Source organism: Tasmannia lanceolata, unplaced genomic scaffold (assembly GCF_043159265.1).
Source record: "Tasmannia lanceolata isolate RefF3 unplaced genomic scaffold, GAP_Taslan_0.1 ptg000008l, whole genome shotgun sequence".
Lineage (NCBI taxonomy): Eukaryota > Viridiplantae > Streptophyta > Magnoliopsida > Canellales > Winteraceae > Tasmannia > Tasmannia lanceolata.
In genome coordinates this window covers 16,876,763-16,896,814 of record NW_027518685.1, presented here as the reverse complement: position 1 = coordinate 16,896,814, position 20,052 = coordinate 16,876,763, and the positions used below count along the sequence as shown (strand labels likewise).

The 20,052-nt window shown below is 37.5% G+C and overlaps 1 protein-coding gene and 2 pseudogenes across 2 annotated transcripts; 1 reads left to right on the top strand and 2 right to left on the bottom strand.

Annotated features, from left to right (window-relative positions):
* Nucleotides 1–877: 877 nt before the first annotated feature.
* On the bottom strand, nucleotides 878–1,609 carry LOC143882757 (disease resistance protein At4g27190-like). The gene has a single exon (XM_077386183.1). The coding sequence runs from the start codon at nucleotides 1,607–1,609 to the stop codon at nucleotides 878–880; it is 732 nt and encodes a 243-aa protein (XP_077242298.1).
* Nucleotides 1,610–3,627: 2,018 nt separating this feature from the next.
* On the bottom strand, nucleotides 3,628–19,457 carry LOC143882756 (uncharacterized; annotated as a pseudogene). The gene is made up of 11 exons (XR_013252307.1): nucleotides 19,393–19,457; nucleotides 16,217–19,155; nucleotides 14,073–14,125; nucleotides 13,649–13,755; nucleotides 11,467–12,394; nucleotides 11,144–11,391; nucleotides 9,539–9,665; nucleotides 9,191–9,468; nucleotides 8,678–8,990; nucleotides 4,138–4,257; nucleotides 3,628–4,025 (listed from the first exon to the last, which is right to left on the bottom strand). The product of XR_013252307.1 is annotated as an uncharacterized LOC143882756 (transcript).
* On the top strand, nucleotides 14,816–14,942 carry LOC143885648 (U5 spliceosomal RNA; annotated as a pseudogene).
* Nucleotides 19,458–20,052: the final 595 nt, after the last annotated feature.

Sequence of the window (20,052 nt, the reverse complement as noted above, 5' to 3'; positions counted from 1 at the left end):
CTGATGATGTTCCACGAGATCAACCTTGTTGGTTGCTCCATGAAGTGAAAGAGAGAAACAAGGTAAGACAAACCCACTTGGACATGGCGTTACATGACAACATGGCATTTATTTGGCCATTTGATTTGGTACACCAACTCTCAGAATCCATGAGATGAAGAAGATGCTTCTCCTTTTTTGCCCACCCTCTCTTCTCTTCCCTACCGCGTTTCACTAATAGGGAATGGGGTGCTTTGCAATCATGAAAAACAAAAACACAAAATTAAGAAAGAAATATACAAAAAGCTACGACATATTCAAATTGAAAGCGACAGAGGCAGAGCGAGAGTACCTGCGAGAGTCTCTGCTTAATATTTCGGTTCTTTGAACTGTTTTTGAAGATTCAACCTGGTTTCTTCATCTTCCCATTCTAATTCTTTCCACCATTCCTCTTCTCCCTCGATCTCTTGTATTTTGTTTGCATTACCGGTAGAAAAAGGAAGCCTCCGTAGATTAGGGCACTTTGATACTTGAATAATCTCCAAAGAGGGCCATGAAAATGCCTCTTGGCAAATGTACCTCAATTCCGGTAATTCAAAAAGTTGTAAAATTTGCAGCTTTGCGAATGCATTACTGTCCACTACGCTGCAGGTTGCGACTATCTCCGATGTATTCTCGTCAACCACCTTTGCTCAAAATATCTCCTTCATATTGGAACAACTGAATACAAAGATTTCTTCAAGGTTGTCAAGTTGTTGAAGCAAATCATGGGGGATGAGATTCTTTTATCCATGACAAAAAAACACCGTGATCTTTTGTAATTTAGGAAAGCTACTTCGTCCTCCACTTTAAACCATTCCCTCCCAAATGTTGTCTACGTCCTTAATACCTATAAAGATTATTCCTCTAGATTCGGTAGACTTTTAGCTAGCTCAAAGCAATCCTCTAAACATAAACACGTTGCAATATTTAACATCACCTCACCATATTTGGTCAGGTGTTCAACATCACCAACCTGCTCCACCACTCTTTCATAGTCTGTTCGTAAAAAGGAACCTGCTTCATCCGACATGCGAAAATGAAAACCTTTTAGTCTTTTCAACCAAGTTGAATCCAAAGGGAAATAAGCAATGCTAGAAACCCAAATTCGAAGATAATACAAGCACTCTAAATCTAGTAACTCCTCCAACGTCACACTTTCCTCATCCACCTCCCCTCTCACCTTCCACCCAAAACTACTCTCATTCATGTCTAGTACCTCCAAACTAGACAACCTTGACATTGTCTGGGCTTCAATTTTTTCTAGCTCATATGTCCAAGATAGATTCAGTACCCTTAAATTATTAAGTTCGCCCACCTCTTTTGGCAGTGAGTTGATATCTGTACCACTTAAATTCAAGATCCTAAGTGCTCTAAGTTCGCCCATCTCTTTTGGCAGTGATTCGATATTTGTATCACTTAAATTCAAGACCCTAAGTGCTTTCAAACCTAGAAAGATATCCTTAGGAATCTTATTAAGAGGATTACCTTGAAGAAATAAAGTTGATAGCCTAGAACATCTCGCCAAAAAAGTAGGAATCTCACTTAATTGCCCCCAAACAAATGAAGCTCTGTAAATTGATTCATGCATCCCTTCTTCTGTGATCTTCCTGGAGTCCACGTTAGATTGAACAAAGAATTTGTTCCCATCTTATGAGGAGGACGCAATCCATAGAGCAACATCGCGGACAATGTCATGCATTTTTACAATTCCTTCTTCTTTTCCAGGTTCCAGCATGCATGAAGCCTTGAGCTTTTCCATAAAATCAACCCCACTATCTAAGGATTCTTCTATATGTAACAAAACACTGAATATTTCTTACTGAAAAAGATCATAAATGCAGAGTTTATTCGGTGAAAAAGAACAGAGCTCAAGGCTTACATTTTATAGAATAAGATAAGAAACTAATTTCCTAAATAGAAGCAACAACCCCCTAAGGATAGCAACAATCTGCCACCTGTTTACCAGATTTATTTGGATCAGATCTTCAGTGATTTGATCCTTATTCTTTGCACATGACTTGCTTCTCTTTCTTCTTATCAGCAACTCAAATCTCAACCGTCCTCCTTAATAGCAACAATAGGTTGGTGATGGAAATAAATTCGTTGATTTCCTGAGCACATTAATTACACAACTGATTTGTGCTAATATTGTCTTAACGAAATCTGCTTGGTAACCCACCATAGAGTAACCCGTTCTCGATATCTCACCAAATATTATCCATCCCCTCTATTATTATATTTAATAATAATAGGAGTGAAAAAGGTACAAGTGGAGGCCACTTCCTTAATGATCAAAATCATTGAACTCTTTGTCCTTGCTATGGATGGTTTTTAGAGCAAATCCATCTCCAATGGATGAAATCTAACCCTTTTGCGTCCATCAGAAGTGGCAGGAATTTACACTTGGGGCCTTAGAAATTAGAGGATTTAAATAGAAGTGATATTAGATAGATTATGGGGTTTCACCATCATTTTTTCAATACATGGAGAAAAGCTAATGTGGAGGTTGATAGGCTAGCAGATAAAGGGGAATTGCTTAGGTCCTGCTCTTTTAAGATTATGGTAGCTGATTGAAAGTGCTAAACCGATTATTGGACTCAAAATTGGTTTGGCACTCACAATCAGTTGACACAATCTCAAACGAACAGGGCCTTAAGATTCTGACAACCAATTGTGACTGCAGTACTGATTATTGGACTCAAAATTAAATGTAATTTTGAATCCAATAATCTGTGTTGGAGACACAGTGGGTTGTCAGAATCTTAAACTAATAAGGCCTTAGTAACCTGATTATTAGGGATCATATGCCGAAGTTTTGAGGTTGCAGTAGGTTCTAGCAGGTTTTTAAGTCTTTATTTGGTATGGGCTTTAATAGATGTTCATGAAGTAGCGTCATTTCTGTGTTGTAACAAGCTTGATCAGCTCGTTGGGGCTCTCTGGTGTATGTGTTTTCTTCACTTAATTGATAATATCTGCTGTATTAAAAAATAGTAAAGCAAAATGATATGAGTGTCAAGTTTAATTTTAGGAAATTGCTAATATAAGGAAGTCACTTTCATTATTGATTTTTATTAGAGAATGAAATCAAATCAAGATCAAATATTCTGACCCAACCAAGCCAGAGGCATAAATGATTTTTATTAGAAAAATTTGCCTCCCACAAACCAGAAGCATAAATGGTTTCTAATGTAAAATAATAGAAAATGATATTAATCTTGGATGATTTACATTAAGTACAACGAGTGTTTTTATAGAACACTCAAATGATAAACATAGCAAGAGAATAAGATAATTAAGGAAAGACACTATCCTAATCTAATTCACTTGCCTAATCTAACCCAACCAACCAATATAGCCTAATCAAATCAAATCTTCTAATCTCAGAATATTTGATCTTGATTTGATTTCATTCTCTAATAATTTTTGTAGCCCTTTAGGCCATGTATAGGATTATGCCAAGTAAATTAAGTTGAGCCATTGATTTTTGTAGCCATTTAGGCCATGTTTGGATTGCAGGAATTTTCTACAAGGTTTGGAAAAGTTTTTTTTTTTTTTTTAGAATTTCTCATGTTTCCATTGTCTGATTACACCCTAAAAAAAAGGTAATTTGGATCGCCACAATTCAAATTTTATTTACAAGAACCTTCAATTTACAATGATATCATAAAAAAAGTCATAAATACATCATCTCTCTAGACACGGAAACAAAAAAGGAATTCATAGGAAAAAATTTCAACAAGAAATGCGTTTCCTGCAATCTAAACAGGGCCTTATCGATCTGATGATGTTCCACGAGATCAACCGTGTTGATTGCTCCATGAAGTCAAAGAGAGAAGCAAGGCAAGACAAACCCACTTGAACATGGCGTTAGATGACAACATGGCATTTATTTGGAAGGAAATAAATGTAGCATTTGATTTGGTACACCAACCCTCGGAATCCATCAGATGAAGAAGATGGTTCTCCTTTTGCCCACCCTCTCTTCTCTTCCCTCCCGTGTTTCACTAATAGGGAATTATGAAAAACAAAAACACTGAAAGTCAATAAAAAAGAAAGAAATATACAAAAAGCTACAACATATTCAAATTGAAAGCGACAGAGACAGAGCGAGAGTACCTCCGAGAGTCCCTGCTTATAACCATGGTGTCCATTCTTTGAAATGTTTTTGAAGATTCAACCTCGTAGCTTCATCTTCCCATTCTAAATCTTTCCACCATTTCTCTTCTCCCTCAATCTCTTGTATTTTGTTTGCATTACATGTAGAAAAAGGAAGCCTTCTTAGATTAGAGCAACGCCAGAAACGAACAATCTCCAAAGAGGGCCATGAAAATGCCTCTTGGCAAATGTACGTCAATTTCGGTAAGTTAAAAAGGTATAAAAATCGTAGATTTGGGAGTGCATTACTGTCCACTACGCTGCACGTTGCGACTATCTCCGATGTATTATCGTCAACCACCTTTGCTCCAAATATCTCCTCCATATTGTGACAATTAAATACATGGATTTCTTCAAGGTTGTCTAGTTGTTGAAGCAAATCATGGGGAATGAGACTCTTTAATCTCTCACACCAAAACGCCGTGATCTTTTGTAATTTAGGAAAGCTACTTCTTCCTCCACTTTTAACCATTCCCTCTCAAATGTCTAACCCCTCAATACGAAAAAGGAATAATTCGGTACACTTTTAACTAGTTCCCCTATCCTATTTACAGAGCAATCTTGTATACATAAAAAAGTTGCAATATTTAACATCCCCTCAGCACATTTCGTCAGGTGTTCAACATCACCAATCAGCTCTACCACTCTTTCATTATCTATGTCTGACCAATAAGTCCTTTCTTTACTAGGCGCCATGTGAAAATGAAAACTTTTTAGCCTTTTCAACCGAGTTGAATCCAAAGGAAAATAATTAGTGCTAGAGACCCTAATTCAAAGATAGTACAAGTACTCTAAATGTAGTAACTCCTCCAACGTCACACTTTCCTCATCCACCTCCGCTTTCACCTTCCACCCATAATGACTCTGATACATGTCTAGTACCTCCAAACTAGACAACCTTGATATCGTCTGGGCTTCAATTCTTTCTAGCTCCCTCATCTCAGATAGATTCAGTACCCTTAGATTATTAAGTTCGCCCACCTTTTTTGGCAGTGATGTGATTTTTGTACCACTTAAATTCAAGACCCTAAGTGCTTTCAAACCTAGAAAGATATCCCTAGGAATCTTATTAAGAGGATTATCTTGAAGAAATAGAGTTGATAGCCTAGAACATGTCGCCAAAGACGTAGGAATCTCACGTAATCCCCCACCAACAAATGAAGCTCTGTTAATTGATTCATGCATCCCTTCTTCTGTGATATTGCTTGAGCCCATGTTAGATTGGATAAAGAATTTATTCCCATCTTTTGATGAGGACGCGATCCATAGAGCAACATCGCGGACAATGTCATGCATTTTTACCGTTCCTTCATCTTCTCCGGGTTCCAACATGCAAGAATCCTTGAGCTCTTCAATCCAAGCAACCCCCCTGTTTGAGGATTATTCGACATTCAATGATTCGTCTATTAATCCCTCAGCTCTCCAATATTGTATGAGCTCATCTTCCTCAATAGAAAAATCTTCCGGAAATAATGAACAGTACAAAAAGCAGGGTTGAATGTTCTTACCTTGTAATGAGTCGTAACTCCATTTCAAAGGCAAAAATACCTCCTTCTCCACATGTTTAATAGTTGGTGCCGACTTTCAGAGTCCTCTTATGGCATCCTTCCACAACTCGACCTTTTTCTTTCCTCTCATAGAGCTACCGACAACCATTGCCAGTGGCAAACCCTTACAATCTTGCGCAACCTTCCTTGCTAGAGATTTTATATCTTGGACATCAGGCAGCTCTCCAACATGTTCACTAAACAACTTCCAACCTGCTTCATCGTTTAGAGTGTTGACTTGAATCTGTACATCTGTCTTCATTTGGTGACATACATCCAAAGATCTTGTTGTTAATATAATCTTACAGCCCAGCAGATCTCCTTGTGGAATGCCCACTTTGTCCAAATCTATTTTCTCCCATACATCATCCAAGATCAAGAGAAATTTCTTTTCCTTCAATTTTCCCAACAATAGAGTGGCCCATCTTTCCTTGCTCTCTTTCTCCAGTTCCTCCTTAAATTTCAATCTGTCAGCAATTTAGGATTGAATTCCATGCAAGTCTATGGCACGTGACACAGTGACCCAAATGATAATATAAAAGGGTTGTTTCATGAATCCGTCAGCCATCTTATTGCTCAACTCACGTATAAGAGTAGTCTTACCTACTCCTCCCATACCATATATTCCAATCATTCTGAAGCGATCATCATCTATCACCACGTTCTTAAGATGATCAAACTTTGATGCAGGATTCTGATCCACAAGTACTGATGGCCCTGGTATCTGCTCGATCGGTTTCGGCCGAGGATTAGGATCCACCAACGCTTCTGGAAATTGGCCCGGGTATTTATAAGCTCCTTCACCTCTTGGATCTTTTCCATACTACTTTTGCTTAATTTATAGCTTAAATAGCAGTTTGGAAAACACCCACAAAAAAGTTTCTGGCTGGCTCTGATATTTTCCTCCATTGAGTTCCATTGGCCTTCCATGTTATTCACCTTTGGTAGCCACTCTTTCACTGAAAGTATTGTTACATTTCCTTGTTTACCAGCTGATTCAAGATATTCTTCTATGTTATGCTTAGAATCTGCAAGTTCCTTCATCTTTTCTTGAAGAGAGGTTGTATTTGCCTGGAAGTTGAAGAAGGTGGTGATCTTTGTGTAGATGCTATTGCATATACACTTGCCAACTTCGACAACTGCCGGCCCCCCAAGAGAGGCCATTCTTTCCAATGACAAAGATAAGGAATTGGGGAGAAAGGATATTTGAAGAACAACGGTTTTGTGGCTTTGAGATTTAGAGGGAGGATACAAATTCTCCTCTCTAAATCTATAGAAGTTGGAAATATCTAAGCAAAGTCTCTGCGCAACAACGCAAATAATTCAACAAATTGCTTTCGGCCCCATTCAGAGAGTCTCTCTCTCTCTCTCTCTCTCTCTCTCTCTCTCTCTCTCTCTCTCTCTCTCTCTCTCTCTCTCTCTCTCTCTCTGTATTAAAGCCCACCAATAATTCAACAATCTTGTAAAATGCTTCTATCTTTTTGAAACAAATGCAACAGTCGTCTTGAGGGTCTGAACCTACTTTTCTCAACAAAAGGAACCTAAGAAATATAATTCCCGATCATAATTTATAATTTATTGAATCAGTACTTCCATCTTTGATATTTATAATTCATCTTACTGATATCAAGATGCTTTGCAAAATTCACTGCTGAAACCATAGTAGCTAATTTCTTAATACTCAGAACTGACTACTCATGCAATTTTTTCTTTTGTACTCCTAGTATTATTTTCTACTCATGCAAAATTCACTGCTGAAACCATAATAGCTAATTTCTTAATACTCAGAACTGACTACTCATGCAATTTTTTCTGTTGTACTCCTAGTATTCTTTTCTACTCAATTGTTCCCTTGAGAAAGTTGATGTATGCTGTAACTATTCCATTCGTCATTCTTTGTCTTCATGTCATCCTTTAATTTTCTAATCTAGAGAAAGAAGTCGGACTGAATTATTATTATTTTTTTATCTAATGAAATTTGCCATTTGGGTTATTTGAGCAGGGACTGTGGCTGGGTCTGATTTGTGGTCTTTTCTGCCAAGTCTGCATACTCATAGTGATTACGCTGCGCACCAAATGGAAGAAGATGGAACTGTCTGTGAATGATCGAGTTTAAAAATTAGTTTGACAGGAGAGGATGTAGGTAATATAGAGAAGTTTTTAGGTAGTCTGTCTTCTGGTTCAAATCCTAAACAAGTTCATGTCATCCATTGAAGTTCAATTATCACCAATCTGTCCTATGAACTCGGCAAGCCTTGGAGGCCGAACTTTGGCATTCTATGTATGACAAAAGCAGTTTTGTTAAGGGTCTGTGAAAAGTTTCTTTCAGACTTAAATGGGTGCTAAAAAATATTGGCCTAAAATTTGTTTTAGCCCGTTTTATGTGGAAAGAAAGCCTAAAGGATTAAGCAGCTTCTTTCATTACATGAATGAAATGATAATGATGTTTTTTCTTCAAAGACTAAATACCATCTTTTTTCCAGCACTTCTTCTATTGACTTCCATCATAATTACAAAATTCTTCAAATTGTTAAAAAAATCTCAAAATATCATGCCTTGTTTTAACTCTAATAAGTCCCAAATAATTACAAAATTCTCGCATTTTTGTTTAAATGCAAAATTTCAGGATTCAATGCAAATTTGATAAATAATTCATCAATTCCTCATGTGTTATATGTTTAACTCATTAAAATCGAAATAAAAACAAAGCCCACATCCTAATAGAGCAAACACATGCATTGGTTCCTTTTGTCTTAAACTGTGGACAATTTGGACTAAACAAACAAAACAGTATAATAATAAACTGACTGTTGGATTTGTATCGTGAATAAATATTAAACCATCTTCGAGACCTTAACAAATTTTATAAAGGCTATAGAGTTTTTTGTGAGAAAGATGTCCATTCAGATAAAATGGTTGGAAAGAGAAAGCAACATAGTTAATAGTAACCTTACCCAAATTTTCAAGCATTGGTTCAGTTTTTTTAGTGATGACCAGGCCATCACAACTTCTAACTTCAGACCATGATACCAATGCTTCATTTTCTTTCTTTGGAAAAGCACAGTCAAATTTTGGGCTGATAAGCAAATTCTTATTTGTAAGATACGTCCCAAGTTCAGTTGGAGCCTCTTTTGTGCCATGAGAATGCCCACACTCCAGCCCATGTTTCTCATGCAATTCAATGATCTCTCTGGTAAAAAGCTTACCAGACAGGTCACGAAATAGATTGCAGATTCCGAAAAGCTCACCTTTAAATAATTTGCAGTCCTGCGAAGAAAATGCAAACAGAGAATGCTCTAAACATAAATATATTAAATACAAATACAAGTAGATGAAAGAAATATTATAAACCAAGAAAAAGCAATGATCATACCTGGATACCTTTAAGAATGTGGTAAAAAAAAGATGAATTAAATACAAATACAAGTGACAACATTAAAATCCAAGACCAACCAATAGGTTCAAACCTGGACACCTTCAAAGTAACGCCGTTCCATTTTTCCTGAAGTAGCAATATTTGATAGTTGTTGTTTATACACCTGACGGGAATAAACCAACTCCTCAAGGGAACCAGCTGCAAGAAGGCGAAACACTATATAACATGTCGTTTCTGACCATAACGAAATGATCTATCCTGCGCCTGTAAATCTTGAGCAGGATTCCAATTTGGGTCAAATATTACAACACGATTTGCACTGACAAGATTCAGACCAAGCCCACCAGCTCAAGTTGATATGAGGAACACCTAAAAACAGACACGGGCTTTACACAATTGGTCCTTGAATTTTATTCAGGTGTTCAACTTAAAATAATACCTGTTTGCTTGAACTTGAGTTGAAATCATCGACAAGAGATTGGCGGCAGCTCATCAGGGTTGAACCATCAAGTCTAGAAAAGCAATAACCTTTCCGTATAAGAAACTTCTCCAGTATGTCTAGCATCCTGCTGACAGCAATTCAACGTCAGTTGCAGAAACAAAAATTAGAAAAGAACTGAGGGCGTGTTTGGCAATTATCATAAAATGGGTTTTATAGCTATTTTGTAGGCGTTGAAACGAGAAATGCCAGAAAAGCGAGAAATGATGTGGATCCAATCAAGGGCCCTTTTGCGGCTCTTTATACATGGTCGCCCTTTTTCTTTAAAAAAATGATAGCCAATTTATTGATAGACGATCGAGACGGTCAATACACATAGGATCAAACCAAAGAAGAAAAAAGAAACATAAGCAAAGATACAGAATTAAGGGGGGAGAGAATCATAAAGAGCTGACACATCCATAGAAACACCAATCATCGCACGGCCACTTGATTGGCAGAGCGACGAATATGAGAGAAAGACCAAGAGAATCCTGCCATCCAATCGAACATTTCATCAAAGAGAGGATGGAACTGCCAAGGTGGTTTTGGGGATTTCTTAAGCCACCTTATGACATTCATAGAGTCTCCTTCAATTATTGCATTTACCACTATCTTGAGCTAGCAATTTCAATCCTTGATGAGCTGCTTTCACTTCGGTCTCCGATACAAGGGCGCCCTTTCCTCTATCATTCCTCAAATATTTATATGAATTACATGTGAAATTTGATATGTACAAAATTATCAAACATGCGAGACAGTGCATGTCACTAGGAGTTTGATGTTTTTAAATCATTGTGAATATCTGTCTTGCTTATGTGATGGTTTCTAAGTGTTTTTGGGCTTATTCTTGCATTACTTGAAGTTTCATCTTTAAATTCTATCATTTGCTTACGTTTCCATGTGTTTCCTTGATTTTACAAGATTTCCACCAAAACCGCAACGTTTCCATTTTCGTGGCAACTGAAACTTTAACCGAAACCAAAATGCAAAACCTTGCTTAGTAGTGAGGACGAGCCATTACAGTTCCATAATTGCATCGGTTATAGCCATTTACTTCATAATCGAAAGCCTCTATGGATTCCCCACCCATAGCATGAGCTAAGGGTATCTATCTTCAAACAAGAAATGTAGCAATCAACAATCCCTTTCCAAATAATGCACAGTAAAATCACGAAATGAAGGAACCAAGTAAAGATAATATCTCAAAGATGACACCAGTTAGGATCACATCAAGAAAGAAGCTGAGGAAGATTACAAAAATCTAAGATCCACGTAGTAGTGAAAAGAAAGATATCACAGTACTAAAGACGATAGACCCGGTGAATATATTGTGAGACCGTGCAGGTAAACTGTTCATTTAACTCCACTTATCGGAAAATTCTTGATTATTCAACAATAAGAAAAAACTATACTCAACTCAACTCAACAAAGCCTTTGTCCCAAACTAGTTGGGGTCGGCTAAATGTATCCTTTAGAAAAATTTCATGAAAAAGAAAACTATGGTAAACCAAAAGAAATACATGGATTTAGAGCACCAGACATATTCTAGACACGGATAATCACCTGACAGAATAGCTGAATAGAAGAATCTTGTCACCTTCTGAAGCCCATGATAACATTAGCTTTTCCAGTGCTTGCATTTTCCCACAGTGTTCCACATCGCTAAGGCTTATGAAACTCTCACTTTGAGCATTACCACCAACCAAATCTATATCACTACCAAAGACAGCAGAGGCAAACTCTGCATCTTTCCTTTGTTTCTCAATTTCATCCTTAGGGTTAGGCTTAATCAACTCCAAGTGATTGCTTATCTAAGAAAGACCCAGCTCCACAATGTAAAAATAAAAAAGGAAAACAAATGCAAAGAGAATCATAAGTTAAAATACCTGTTGAAGCTTGATAAGGCAAGGAAGAACAAGGCAGAAGGGACATGAATCACAACCTTCAGGGTTGTCCTTATGAAGATAAGACCAGATTATGCCATTTTTGACAATCCTGTTGCAGCACTCGACCTGAGTTAGAGGACTTCCACAGCCACAGGGAAGGTCCTTATTTATGAGACATTGTATATCTGGTAGTTCTAACATCCTTCTATACACGCGCTTCTGCAACTCACTCATCGCACAAAAAACAACATTGTCCTCTTTTCCCCTCATCAGATGCCCAATAGTCTCCTCCTTGGTCCGTCTTAACAGATACTTACGCAACACTTCCACCAGATGCTGCTTGCGCTCATCAGCAATCTGGACAAATCTTTTAGGAGCACTTAACCTCTGACCATGCTTCAGTGGTTCATCATAGAAGTCTCAAAAATGTTCCCGTGTCCCCAAGGATCCAGGTGCAACCCAGTCAAAAAGATTAAACAATTCCAAAATTTTATTCTGCATGATGGTTCCTGTAAGACCAAAACATTTGGCTGTTTTAACTCTTACACATGATCTATATAGTTGGGATTTTTCATTTTTTAACTTGTGTGCCTCATCAACTATCACAATATCCCACTGAAACTCTGCTAGGATTTTATCATGAATTCTAAATGTGTCAAAACTGGTTATAAGTATCTCAACACCATGTGCTTCTAGTTTCTCAAGAATCAGATCACGATTTTGCCCATGATAAACAGAAACACTGAAGGTTGCCCAAACAGAAAACTCATTCTCCCAGTTCTGAATAACAGAAGTAGGGCAAATAATCAGTACAGGGCCCTTCTTTCCCACATGGTCGCTCTTGACCAGGTTAGACTCACCATGTTCTGCATCTTTTCCAGCCACAGCGGCCAAGAATGCAATTGCTTGGATGGTCTTCCCCAGCCCCCTGTTCAAGGAAGGAAAAAAAGGCAGACTCAGCATGCAGACCATGAAAAAGGATAAAGTTCTTTAGATTTAGACTGAAATGGAAATTCAATTACTACCAATCCAAGAAAAGTACAGACAAAACAAAATCAAGCTGTTGCATCAGAATATTATCTCAGAAATAACCTCACAGGATGAAAAGTAAAACATGTCAAAGGCAGCAGCTTCACATAATTTCCATTTAACCAAAAAATGTAAAAGGCAAAAGGCTTGAAAACTATGATTAGACTATTTGAAAAAGCTTAGCACACCATCCGCTAAATGTACAATAAGTGTGCCATTTCTACAGAATTAATCCCTCGGTGGAAAAGCATTCTAAAAGGAAGCTTAGACCCTTAAAATTATCACATTACAAAAATAACGCACAATCATCCAATTTAAATTAATTAACAGAAGACAAACAAATACAAAATATAGCATTAACTTGTTATCAAGCTCCGACTGACACGGTAAATTAGCATATCTACAGAACAACAAGAGCAACCTAATATGTAGAAAGATAAAGCATGAAACTGCAAATAAACCAATAGCCATAATCTATCAATATGTTGATGGTGTGCACGTGCACACACAAACCAGTTCATCATGCTACATAGGAACTAGGAATCAAGTCAACCGATGTGTAAATTGAGACACTCGAACATGTATAAATGGCACCGATAAAATAATTAAACACAAGGAAAAAAATAGAAAAGAATTTGAACAAATTGGATCAATATATTCAAATAGTTAATATGATTCTATGGTACATGGTTTCTTCTGAATGGATGATGTACCCCTGTTGGACACGTGTCAGATTCCAATACTTTAGGATTCACCGCAACACTTTTAAATATCTTTTATCTATTTTTTATATGATCTTATGTACTTTAATGAACGATAATGAGGAATGTCTCAAAACTAAATAGCCTGAAAGGACTATTCTATCCATATTGAAGGAAATGACTAATTACCACTATCTTATGTAGTTGAATGCACAATAATAAGGAATGTCTGAAAACTAAATAGCTCCAACTATAAAACATACTACATCATATAAAAACAGACTCGTGTTGTACATGAGCGTGTATGCATTTTTCAATACATATGAGTTATCAGCTCCATAAATTATCATGATGTCATGGTTTACTGGATAAAACAAAAGAAAAGCACAAGAAATACAAGGTTATTGGAAGATGCAGGGCAAAATAATATGAGACAATAACACAAAACTCACATGTCATCTCCAAGAACTCCCCCATGGTTTTTCTTGTATAAACTATACAAGAACCTCACTCCCTCTCTTTGATGTTCAAAGAGCCTACAATTGATCGATGCAGGAACCTACAACAAAAGAAGTAAATTTTATAAACATGTCCCAGCGAAAATACTTTCACTGAAGTTCCATGCAGAAACAGTTTGCATAAATAAGAATTATATTTGAAATTTGAGGCCCCATAAAAATATTTACCGGAATGATATTTAGCATAAGCTAGAACCAAAAGACAATGGTCTCAGTTTGAGGCCCCATAAAAAATATTTACTGGAATGATATTTAGCATAACATTGAGCCAAAAGACAATGCTTTCAAGATAACCACTTAACCAGTAAACTCAAAAGTAAATAATCAGAAACACATTGGACATCATTTATGTATGAACCTTCCAAGAAGAAAAATTGTTCTTTGTATAATAGCCTTCAAGCTTCAAACCATCTGAATCACATTATACATGCAATTGCACAAAGAAATTTGAAGTCAAATAGATTCAGGAGATGCTGCAGTGAAGCTTATATCTCCATCTCTCCTCAATAATCCATTTGAACATCTAATCGGACCTCCTTTTAAATTCAAAACCCAAACTTCTCTTCATCTTCCACTCAAAACCCTAACACTGTCATTACCCCCATTTGGATCCCTCATTCATTTCTAACTTTCATTCAAATCCTGAAAACCCACCTTCGAAAACCTAAAACCCATTCATTTGAAACTCTAATCCTGTCTTTTCTTTTCCTTCTAAAATTTTAACTCCAATCGAGAATATTTTTGCAACCCTACATCCCCACTTCCACATCTTCAAAACCTTCATCCTATTTACCTTCTTCGTTTTTAAACCCTAATTCCATTAAATCCTATATTCAAAAACATAAACTAATCTCTTACTTCTTTTCAACATGCTTCATCTTCAAGGCCTACTTTCGAAACCCTAGTCCATCCCTCACAAAAACAAATCATAATCAGAAATTTTAAAAAAAAAAATACGTTCTCCCTATTCGAAACTCATTCTTTTGTGTATATGTCCTCCTGTTGAAATAATAATTTCCCTTTCCAATCACTTTACCAACTAGTTATTATAAGTTATCGCATGATGAAACTTCCTCTCGTGGACAGCATTACAAGAGACGCAGCCTCATGGTGAGCACAGAGTGAGCAATTCTTTTAATCTTTTGTATTTTACTAAAGAATACCGTGTGCTCGCCCCTCTGAGAGGCATAAGCTATTTTTGGAAGGCTCTTACACCCTTTTGTGAAAACGGCCCCAACAATTACTAGTAAATAAAAAATAAAAAAATTAAGCAGCCACGAACATTTATCAAAGTGTCTTCTTAGAGCTCATATAATTAATGCTCCATAAATTTATAATCTCTTATATCCTATGCTCAGACCAGGAACCGATATTGTTCCTACGTTGGTAATTTATAATCTCTTATTTCAAATCCAGTGTCTTCTTAGATATTGTTGTTCAAAATACATAAAATTTACAATACTATATGTTGGCACAACATACAAGATGGTGATATATCGGCCTTTATGAATCCGAGTCGAGCCTTTGCCATAGTCATAGGCACAAACATTGAGGCGAATTAACTGTAACTTTCTGCTTCATTATTTGTAGAGAAATTCAGATAATGGAAAATTCCATACCTATTGTAGTAAAAAAAAAAATATTGCCACTGATATCAAATTATAAGTCTCTATTATATAGTACCTGAAACCTTTTGTTACATAGACATTTAAGCAAAATATCGTACATGGCAAGACATAATGACAAACCCAGTTAGACATGGCATTCCAAGCCAGTACAGATAGGGTGGTCATTAGGCACAGGACTCGAACCAAGTGAGACAGCCCATTATGTTTGCCTTGCTAGTTTACTTTTATACAATGCTGGGACCCACTCATGGGTTACACGTTGCCCCTATCGATTCCGTCATTGGACCATCCATCCAATTTTTCACATAGAATGCGAACCATTGGATTTATTTCATCTTGAATGGTTTAGATCACCCAAACAATGTGGTATTTTTTGGCTGCAAGTTCAGGCACGGCCGTTGACCATATAAAATCTCCCTATATATAAGTATATTGGCCCTTCTTTACGTGAGACAGATGATCTTAATTGATTGTTTTAGATCAAGGGGTTTCCATCATCTTGATCGAACCATACAATAGCTCCAGATGTGACCGAGAATCAAATAAAAACCATAAAGATCACACACCCTTTTACATCAAGCCAACACTTAGATCATGAGATAATCTTGACCGTTGATTCAAACCAAGTAGAACCCATCACTTATATATATGTAGCATTTGATTTGGTACACCAACTCTCGGACTCTATCAGATGAAGAAGATGCTTCTCCTTTTGCCCACCCTCTCTTCTCTCCCCTCCCGCTTTTCACTAATATGAAAAACAATAACACAAAAGGTTAATAAAAAATTAAGAAAGAAATATACAAAAAGCTACAACATATTCAAATTGAAAGTGACAGAGGCAGAGCGAGAGTACCTGTGAGAGTCTCTGCTTATAACCATGGTGTCCTTTCTTTGAAATGTTTTTGAAGATTCAACCTCGTAGCTTCATCTTCCCATTCTAAATCTTTCCACCATTTCTCGTCTCCCTCGATCTCTCGTATTTTGTTTGCATTACCGGTAGAAAAAGGAAGCCTCTGTAGATCAGGGCAATCCCAGAAACGAACAATCTCCAAAGAGGGCCATGAAAATGCCTCTTGGCAAATGTACCTCAATTCTGGTAATTCAAAAAGTTGTAAAATTCGCAGGTTTGGGAATGCATTACTGTCCACTACGCTGCAGGTTGCGACTATCTCCGATGTATTCTCAACAACCACCTTTGCTCCAAATATCTCCTTCATATTGGAACAATTCCATACATCGATTCTTTCAAGGTTGTGAAGTTGTTCAAGCAAATCATGGGGGATGAGAGTCTTTAATCCATGACAATTAATCACTGTGAAGATTTGTAATTTAGGAAAGCTACTTCTTCCTCCACTTTTAACCATTCCCTCCCAAATGTTGTCTGACCCCTCAATTTGAAAAAGGTTTAATTCCTTTAGATTCGGTACACTTTTAGCTACTTCCCCTATCCTATTTACAGAGCAATTCTTCAATCTTAAACAAGTTGCAATATTTAACATCCCCTCAGCACATTTGGCCAGGTGTTCAACGTCACCAGTCAGCTCCACCACTCTTTCATGATCACTTTTTAACCAATAAGTCCTTTCTTTACTAGGCGCCATGTGAAAATGAAAACTTGTTAGCCTTTTCAACCGAGTTGAATCCAAAGGAAAATAACCAGTGCTAGAGACCTTAATTCGAAGATAGTACAAGCACTCTGAATGTAGTAACTCCTCCAACGTCACACTTTCCTCATCCACCTCCCCTTTCACCTTCCACCCATAATCACTCTGATACATGTCTAGTACCTCCAAACTAGACAACCTTGATATCGTGTGGGCTTCAATTCTTTCTAGCTGAAATGTGTGTGATAGATTTAGTAGCCTTAGATTATTAAGTTCGCCCACCTCTTTTGGCAGTGATTTGATTCTTGTACCACATAAATTCAAGACCCTAAGTGCTTTCAAACCTAGAAAGATATCCTTAGGAATCTTATTAAGAGGATTATCTTGCAGCAATAAAGTTGATAGGTTAGAACACGTCTCCAAAAACGTAGGAATCTCACTTAATCCCCCACCAACAAATGAAGCTCTATTAATTGATTCATGCATCCCTTCTTTTGTGATCTTTCTCAAGCTCATGTTAGATTGGACAAAGAATTTATTCCCATCTTCCGAAGAGAACGCGATCCATATAGCAACATCGCGGACAATGTCGTGCATTTTTACCGTTCCTTCAATTTCTCCGGGTTCCAACATGCAAGAATCCTTGAGCTTTTCAATCAAATCAACCCCACTCTCTAAGGATTCTTCGATATTCAATGATTCGTCTATTAATCCCTCAGCTCTCCAACATCGTATGAGCTCATCTTCCTCAATAGAAAAATCTTCAGGAAATAATGAACAGTACAAAAAGCAGGGTTGAATGTTCTTACCTTGTAACGAGTCGTAACTCCATCTCAAGGGCCCAAATACATCCTCCTCCACACGCTCAATATTACTTGGTTGACACGCTCGGAGTCCTCTTAAGGCCTTCCTCCACTGCTCGACCCTTTTCTTTCCTCTCATAGACCCACCGACAACCTTAATTGCGAGTGGCAAGCCCTTACACTCTTTGGCAACCTCCCTTGCTAGAGATTTTATCTCTTCGTCATCAGGCAGCTCTCGAACATGTTTGCTAAACAACTCCCAACTGGGTTCATCGGTTAGAGTGTCGACTCTAATGTTTTCATCGGTCTCCATCTGGTTACATACATCAAAAGATCTTGTTGTTAATATAATCTTACAGCCCAGCAGATCTCTTTGTGGAATGCCCACTTTGTCCAAATCTATTTTCTCCCATACATCATCCAAGATCAAGAGAAATTTCTTTGCCTTCAATTTTCCCAACAATAGAGTGGCCCATCTTTGCTTGTTCTCTTTCTCCAGTTCCTCCTTAAATTTCAATCTGTCAGCAATTTGGGATTGAATTCCCTGCATGTTTATGACGCTTGACACAGTGACCCAAATGATAATAACAAAGGGTTGTTTCAAGGATCCGTCAGCCATCTTATTGTTCAACTCACGTATAAGAGTAGTCTTACCTACTCCTCCCATACCATATATTCCAATCTTTCTGAAGCGATCATCATCTATCACCAGGTTCTTAAGATGATCAAACCTTGATGCAGGATTCTGATCCACAAGTACTGATGGCCCCGGTATCTGCTCGACCGGTTTCGGCAGAGGATTAGGAACCACCAACTCTTCTGGAAAATTGGTCCTGGTATCTATAAGCTCCTTCACCTTTTGGAACTTTTCCATGCTGCTTTTGCTTAATTTATAGCGTGAATAACAATTCGGAAAACACCCACAGAGATGTTCCTGGATGGCTTTGATGATTTTTTCCTGCATTGAGTTCCATTGGCCTTCCATGTTATTCACCTTTGGTAGCCACTCTTTCACTGGAAGTATTGCTACTTTTCCTTGTTCACCAGCTGATTCAAGATATTCTTCTATGTTTTTCTTAGAATCTGAGAGTTCCTCCATCTTTTCTCGAAGAGAGTCGGTATTTGGCTGGAATTTGAAGAAGGTGGTGATCTTTGTGCAGATGCAATTGCATATACACTTGCCAACTGCGACAACTGCCGACTCCCCAGGACAGGCCATTCTTTCCAATGACAAAGATAAGGAATTGTTGGGGAGAAAGGATATTTGAAGAGCAACGGTTTTCTGGCTTTGAGATTTAGAGGGATGATACAAGCAGCATTGATGAAGAAAGGAAACACCGAAACAAGTGGTATAAGAGAAATTATATGGTGGCCTGACGGTCGGCCACCATATAAATTCTCCTCTTTAAATCTATTGAAGTTGGAAATATCTAAGCAAAATCTCTGCGCAACAACGCCAATAATTCAACAAAGTGCTTTCGGCTCCATTTAGAGAGAGCCTCTCCAATAATTCAACAAATTGCTTTCGGCCCCATTTAGAGAGAGCCTCTCTCTCTCTCTCTCTCTCTCTGAATTAAAGCCCACCACACAAAGGGCATCTCTTTAAATGTATAGAAGTTGGAAATATCTAAGCAAAATGCCTGTGCAACAGCGCCAATAATTCAACAAATTGCTTTCGGCCCCATTGTGTGTATGTGTGCCCCATTGCTACGGATGGGTCATATTGAAAAATAGTCAATTTCACACCTTTGTAGGTATTTATGACTAATCCAATACAACTGGTGCATTTGTAAAAGACTCAAACCATTTATCTAGATGTGATACTAACCATTTGGATTAGACGACTCTTCGGGACTACAAATGAACGTTTAAATAATTTGATCAATGGCTCACATTCAATTGGAAAAAGTGTCTTTCTGATGGATAGGATTGCAACCGTCACAGACTAATTTTTTTTCCTTGTTTTCAACAAAAAAGTGCAAACCTACTCGACCTTGGATTATTTTCCATTGAATTTTTTTTTCACCTTGTCGATAACATGGATGGGCCACCATTTTACACCTCAAGTTTTGGTGGGCCACCATTGCTACAATTTTTGCATAAACTCATCGTATAATTTCTCCCGTAAAAGGATAGGCCAGATGTAAATGAACTTTCAATGGTTCTACCCTTTTAGAGAAGATGATGCATACGAACTTTCAATGGTTCTAACCTTTTAGAAAAGACAATGGCCAGGAATTTTTAGAGAAGATGATGCATACGAAATTTCAATGGTTCTACAGTTCTACTTCTACCCTTTT